The sequence below is a fragment of the Cryptomeria japonica genome, chromosome 3, assembly GCF_030272615.1.
Source record: "Cryptomeria japonica chromosome 3, Sugi_1.0, whole genome shotgun sequence".
Taxonomy (NCBI): domain Eukaryota; kingdom Viridiplantae; phylum Streptophyta; class Pinopsida; order Cupressales; family Cupressaceae; genus Cryptomeria; species Cryptomeria japonica.
Genome location: NC_081407.1, coordinates 327541764 through 327549321, shown reverse-complemented (window position 1 = coordinate 327549321; position 7558 = coordinate 327541764). Strand labels below are relative to the sequence as shown.

General features: G+C 36.5%; 1 protein-coding gene across 3 annotated transcripts in view; it reads right to left on the bottom strand.

Annotated features, from left to right (window-relative positions):
• Positions 1-415: 415 nt before the first annotated feature.
• The window catches only part of LOC131040683 (F-box/LRR-repeat protein 3), a 31403-nt gene continuing 24260 nt past the window's right edge, over positions 416-7558 (bottom strand). For all 3 annotated transcript variants that reach the window (XM_057973634.2, XM_057973635.2, XM_057973636.2), the window contains 5 exons: positions 2542-2646; positions 2029-2419; positions 1758-1887; positions 1324-1618; positions 416-1091 (listed from right to left, as the gene is read on the bottom strand). In XM_057973634.2, coding sequence (XP_057829617.2) covers positions 834-1091; positions 1324-1618; positions 1758-1887; positions 2029-2419; positions 2542-2646 — 1179 coding nt within the window. In that variant the 3' untranslated portion in view covers positions 416-833. The remainder of the gene's footprint in view (positions 1092-1323; positions 1619-1757; positions 1888-2028; positions 2420-2541; positions 2647-7558) is intronic.

Genomic DNA, 7558 nt, shown 5'->3' with positions numbered 1-7558 from the left:
CAGAAGAAGAATGTCTTCTTTCACCCTTTCAGAGTCTAATCTTCTTTCAATGTGGTCAAGTCCGTAATCAAATTTCTCTTCAACAAGATTTCAGATGATAAAACTTAAAAAGAAGGATTCTGCAACAGTGAAAATGCTAAATAAAGAAATAAAGGACACAGAGAGCTTTTGTTTGAAGGAAACAGAGAAGGAAGTAGGAGGCATTGAGTAATGAACCAGGCACACAACATAGAAGTATGTGTGGCTTTAACAAGAAAATGTTCATGTGCCCTCTAGAAGCCTCTGGAATGTAATGGAATTTATGTAATTATAATTTAATTTCTTTTCAATTGAGGAAATGCCTAACTTCCATATCTTCAATTCATGGATAATATTATCCATTTCCAACTAAATGTATTTGTAATTGTATGAAATCAAAGAAAATATTGTTTTTATTTATTAACTGCCATGACCAAACCCTTGCAGGAATGGTGTTCCAAAAAGACTTGAAATGTTTTTACATAGATACAGCTTATTTCACCAGAGCATGACAGACAAGAAACACAATCTCCAGAAATCAAACATGATTTTGGTTTATCACCAATTGAGTAAACAGAGAAGAGAAAACGAAACCTGCAGGAATCCTTGGCAGCTGCCATAATTCATGCAGAAGATGTATTGTATCTGAAATTCTGTGTAGTTATCGAACACCACAAAGTTTCTGAATGCCAGGAACATTCATGTGCACAAATTCCCTCAGATCAAGCATGGCACTGCTAAAAAGGAACTCTAAAATATAATAATACATTTGTTGAAAATGTTGGATTGTTGGGAAATCCTTTAAAATGAGAATGTTACATCACAAAAGGTTTATCCATCCAGCGAATAGTGCACCCGTGGGCTTCTAAGTGCTTAATTAGAGGACGTGGTAATTTAAACTTTAAGAATTCAAGAAGCTTTAGTTTCTTTAAACTCTTGCAAGCCAACAGAGTAGAAATAAAGCCATTAATAGTTACATTCCTCAAATGAACCAACTTTGCATTCTGTAAGCAAAGAAGGCTTGCCAATGCTGACAATCCAACATCTGAGACTGGACAATATGAAAGATTTACCTGCAGAAACACCACAAATTCCAACGTAAGATTTGATGGGGAACATGATTCCAAATGTTGCACAATATGAAAGATCTGTGGAAATACCACCAATTCCAATGTATTATATGCAGGGGAACTTGAATAAAATAATTCACAATATGAAAGATTTATCTACAGAAATACCACATTTTCCAATGTAAAATATGCAGGGGAACATGAATCAAAAAGTTACATTGTAAGATATAATTACCTGTCGTAAGTTCCGACATGAATTTGCTATCGCCAATATCCCAGCATCATCCACATTGTAGCACCTTTTGATATCTAATTCAGCAATGCGCTTGCATCCTAAAGCAATTGCTGAAAGACCAGTAGATGAAATACCAGAGCAACCTCGGATTTCAAGGTTATGAAGTTTATGCAGTTGTGAGATAGACTTCAGAGAATCATCACTAACATGTGTGCAGTAAGAAAGGTTTATGCTCTTTAACCCTGGGCAACTGTTAGAGATTACTGCAATTCCAGCATCACCAACACCTGTAGATCTGGATATACTAATCTCAATTAGTAAGCTGCAAACATCTTAAATTGGGAGTGGCAATTTTCAAAAGATATTCTCAACTTTTTCTATTCCTAGGAACATTATGTAATGATGCTGCAGGCATTCTGAATTCATGAAAGTACCTGTACAGATCAAGTTCTTGGAGATTTGAGCAACGTGCGCCTATATGGATGATCCCCTCATCAGATATATTTGGGCAGAATCCTAGCTTCAAAGTGGTTAATTCAGAGCACCTAGCAAGGGATTCCAATCCTGCATGAATGGATATTGTAAATACAAGAATTGTAAAAGATTATGAAAGATATCTCTGGGCTAAAACCCAGTACTATCAAAATCATCCCTTTCAAAACTCTCTTCCTTTTCAAATCTAATTATGTAAGTTAAGTATGGAACCTGTGTTGTTTACACTGCAGTCAGTAAGGTCAAGTTCTTGCAGAAAAGGACACCCCGGCCCTAGCATTGTCAAACTCTTTTCTGTAACCAAGTGACAAGATTCGATCTTAAGAGATGAAAGATGTCTACATGATCTTGCAACAGCTAATAAAGCAACATCAGTTAGATCATGGCAGCACGTAAGATCTAATTTGTTCAGCTCTATACAGTATGCCAAAAATCTTTTCAATTCTTCATCTGTGACTCCAATGCACTTGCTTAAGCTCAATTCCCTCAAATGTTTGCAGCTCCTACCAAAAGACTCCAGTGCAGTGCTAGAAATTTTACAACCGTCAAATTTGATTATTTGCAGTCTCTTAAAAGTTTGAGAGCTTGCAAGATCGCTTGTAATCTGCATTACACAAAGCAATAGATTATTAAGTATAATACAATAGCTATGGCATGAATTAAATATGGATCTTCAATACTTTTACAATCAAGAAAATTAGTCTTTACCTAAGCTTTAATACTTACTGGTATACAATAGGCAAGAGTAAGTTGGCGCAACTCTGGGGAAACACTTGCAAGATTGACTATTCCAGTAGAGCTGATATTGCGACACTTTGAAACATCCAGTCCCTATGACAATGAACAAGCAATGTATCACAGCATATACAGACTTTTCAGGGTCCAAACTTTTGGCCAGATTCTTATGATATGTTTCATTGGGGCAGTGACCAAGCAGAGCATCAGCAAACCCTTACCGAACATATATGTAAATCTAATGAAATTCCTTATAATGTGCAACTAGTTCAAATTTTTACAAGCAAGAAGACATGTTTCTATATTAACCACCTTCAATAGAATAGATTCTCTTCCAGAATATGGGGCAAAACTGCATGAAAAGACAATTAGTAAAAGAATTACCAAAAAAAGGGACAAAGGCAGCAGAACTGCATTGTAAACCTTCTTAGGGCTTGGAGAACTTCTTGCAAGCTAAAATTTTATGTTTTCTTTATAACCTGTGCAATAGATTTGCTCATGATTGGGCCTAGGCAATATGTGATGCTTCAAACATTGTTGTCCTGGCACTACCCTAGATAAAACTAAGATGCCATTACAAGTTGTAACTAATTCCTACTAGTAATTACCAATGATCAATGGAGTAATTTTATGTTTGCTTTATAACCTGTGCAATAGGTTTGCGCATGATTGGGCCTAGGCAATATGTGATGCTTCAAACATTGTTGTCCTGGCACTACCCTAGATAAAACTAAGATGCCATTACAAGTTGTAACTAATTCCTACTAGTAATTACCAATGATCAATGGCTTGTAACTGTAATTTGCTACCAGCAACTCTTTGCTAGTTAGAATTCACTTGCTTCATAATACAAAAGTTTAGTACATGCAATAACACTTAATACTTGCATGCTAGGCTAGGTAGGAATCTAGATAGAAAATCAAACTTACAAACAGAGGACATGAAAAAGAAGCAAAAATGAAACCACAAAGATAGCACGAGTTTAGAAGTTAATTCCTAGTATTGGCCATTGAAGCCTGATCTGATCTGAAAAATGTTAAAGAGCACAACCTGCAATCCTCAATGATCCAAACAGATTGACAATGCCCACTTTGTTCTGGAGCATTGTAATTAGATCAAAATCTGAGTACATAAAAAAATTGAAATAGGCAGCCTCCTCAGGTTTTAGTCATCTTTAAATCTCCATCAAGGACTAGAAAGTCATATGAAGAACAGAATGAACAATGCTATCCTGTGGGCAAAAGATCCTCAAACTTCTTGGAGATATAGACCATCATGCAGCCCACCAGCCCAAATGATCCTCTGAAGGGAGCATTGAGCATAAAAAGGAGCTGACACAGAGATGAAGGCAATGGCAGTGGATCTCAAAAGAGGAAGAACCTCCCAAGCAAGGCAACAACCAAGAAAAATAAGACAACGAAACTCAAATTTCACATTAACATCAAGCGAAGATCAGGAGGAGCCAAGATCAAGAAGCCCACCGTTGCCAAAGCCACTGAGGCACCTCCAAACAAAGCAGTGGGTAGCTATCTACTAGGATGAGGATTACCCAAATCTGCCCAATAAGGTTAAGACTGCACTGATCCACTCCCAAATAAGAGGATAACAATAAAGATGTTCAGATCAAATTTTGCCGTGTTTCAACAGTTAGAAAAATTAGTAATTGTCAATAGCCTAGTGGTTTATGTGAATAAAACCACAAAGGAAAAATCAACTTGTCCAGAAAGAAGTTCTACCTCTCTTGTTGAAGATCAAAGTCTGAAACATTGATCACAAGAAGGTTATGGAGTTCAACCAAAGCACCAGTAAGTGGCAAGAATCAAACATTCCTCAAGGCCTTGGAGGTTTTAAAGAAAGCCAAATCAAGAGTGGACAAGTTGGGAAATGAGATGAATAACCGAACAGATATTCATCAACCAAGGGAAAGGAATCACCGATAAACTCCCTCAATTCTCAATTTAACAGTATCTTTTCAATATTATGAAGCATGAAAACTTGAGGAAGAGAGAAGAGGCCAGTTGGGGTCAAATGGAGATTGCAACTGATCTGAGATGGATCAATTGCGATAAGTAAAATTTAATGTCCCCTTTTCGTGAATGCCCTAAACCACAATTTCCAAGTGAAACAAGAAATAAAATAGGGTTAGAGATATCATTCACCTGATTGAGACCCTGCAAACAGGTTAGAAACCATTTATAACAATAATTCATAAAATAGATCTCCTTAATTAGGAATCATCAAAAGCATATATTAGAAATATTAATGTTATTTAATCATAAGATATCTTTAATCTATTTGGGGAAGCTTAACCATTGGGAAGCTAGGATAAGATGACTTGATAGGGTGCCCTAGAGATCCTCTACCTAAGGCCCAAGAGCAGATATACCATCCCTCTTGGCCTCATGTGGCCCATGCCATCCATATGAGGTGGTGTACCTAGTGAGGTGTCCTATAACAATTCCCCTTAATCATGCCATCCATTCCCACTTCCCATGAATGGACTCCTAGCATGATCCACCATGATAGAGGGGTGACGTGTATTCACAATAGGGTGCCTCAGAACTCCATCCCTTCTAAGCCCAAGGGTGGTACCCCTTGTACCCCCTTGACCTCATGGGACTCCCCGGTCTACTACCATGAGGTTGAGTAATTAGAAGAGGACCGCAATGCCATTTCTCCTCGTAATCCCTCATTACCCCTATTATGGCTGATTATAATATTTAAGCAAAACATATAAAGAATCCTATATCATGGCATGTATTATATATATATTAATCAATCATAAATAACATCATAATTCTAAACTGTGTGTACATTAATCAGCAGTGAGCAGACAAAAAATATCCAGTATGCTATGTATAAGAACTCATACCAAAACCAGTATATGATCGAACTGCTGTATGCTTAATTCAATATTAATACCAAATCTGATCTGATTGATGTCTCCTCTTGGACGTTGGAATGATCTCTTATATCCCTTTGCATAATTTTTTAACAGTTAATTGATTGGGGGCATGGCATAAAACAATTTGTATAATTTTTTAACAGTCAATTGATCCCTTGGACACAAAGAATCTACAGTTATAACAAAACAACACCTTGAAGACGAGAGGTAAGTGTCACAAATTGATGTCTAAGGCACAGAAACCAATGTGTGAAGTGATCAGAATAAAGGATAAATGGACCCCATGGTATAATTTCGCTGGTTTGTGAGGGATGTTAATAATAAATTACACATTCAGCTAGGCCCAAATCTGTCACCTACAAATTCAACTAGGACTAAGTCTTTCACTGACAAATTCATCCATGGCTGAACATGTCATTAATGAAAAGTGATATACATGTTTTCCCCCACCAAAGCTTATCATTTATGGATTCATACATGGCCAAATTAATCACTGTACTTGACAATAGGAAGCAAAATTAACACAAAGAAGACAAAACACTCCGAATTCCCTATCTCATACCTTTTGATGTTACCAAAACTTTGTTTTGAATTTGATAAGCATGTTTGAAAAACGCATATAATGGGCATGCATGAGGGAATCTAGAGTTGAGCGCAGTAGTTGCAGCAAGTTATAGTTGTAGTTGACTGATAAAAGAGTTATTAGAATACTTTAGGATTATGCAATACAAATATAATTATGTTTGTTATACCAAATCATTTAGCAACATTAAAGGAAGAACATAAAATATTGAAAGTACACACACCACATGAACATGAACACAAGACACAAGACATACATGGGAAATCATTTCAGGTAAAAAGCCACCAGCAAAAGGATAGTCACAATTGTATTAACAAGAAACAATGTCCAAGTACAATTAATCTGTGTTGCAATCCTACTCAATCTATAGACAACAACATACAAGCTTTAAACAAGTCTATCTCACCTTTAAGAACAATGCACCAAACAACATTAGCCTATTCCACTTGTACAATCAATTATATTAGTCGTTCTCATGGAATTCTAACCATCTAACAATCTAACTACCACATGGAATACCAAGTCATAACCAATCATGACTATATCCATGATGTTAGCATGCCACACATTACATCAAACACAACTTGTCCACATATAATTGAGTTCCAACACATGTACTTAGTCAAAAGTTGTTGACCATCTATATCTAAACTTTGTAAATGTCTTCTTGTACAACCAAACACACCTAATTGCTTCTAATATTTCTGATACCTTTAAGCATCCCCTAGAACATCTCCATGCCTTTAGCTGTCACTGCATGTACCCCAACAGAATTGCATATGCACCTACAGTGTCATACACACTTCAATAACTACTTAGACTAAGATGTGGCAATGATTTTTTCTCCAAATGACTTGTGGTTGCAACCAAAGAACACTCGAATAAGACAAGCCTTTGTGCTAAATCACAACATGTAAAATTCAGTGCAATGGTGCAACCTTACTACATAGCATTCTACAACTATTTATCGATCTGCAATCAGTCACTATCAACATGAACCCAAACAGTTCATTATCTTCTCTCACCTACAAACGCTCTGTAAGTGGACAACACACCAAAGTTCTGTCATTTTCCCAACTGATATTTATTGCAAGAGAGTTTGTGGTAAAAAGTGAGAAGATTACTAACTCATGGGAAATGGATAATATTGCATTCTTGCACCACAAAAATTTAGTAGTACCTACAGGCTTTGTCAAAGAATCAACAATATTTACCTAAGTGCAAATATTCTCTATCTAAACCTTCCTTGTCTCAACCATCTCCCTAATAAAATGATATAGCACACCAACATGTTTAGTTCTAACCTGGTAAACAAGATTTCTACCTAGACAAATTGCACTCACAAACACAATTCAATGCTAGATGACTCTTAAAAGAAATGCTATATGTCTTTGCAACCACATAACTCCTTTGTAAGCATGTGTTGCAATCATATACTCTACTTCAGCTGTGGACAAAGCAACTGTGTTGCCGCTTGTTCATCCAACTCATAGTGCCTCCAAACAAAGTAGAGACATAGC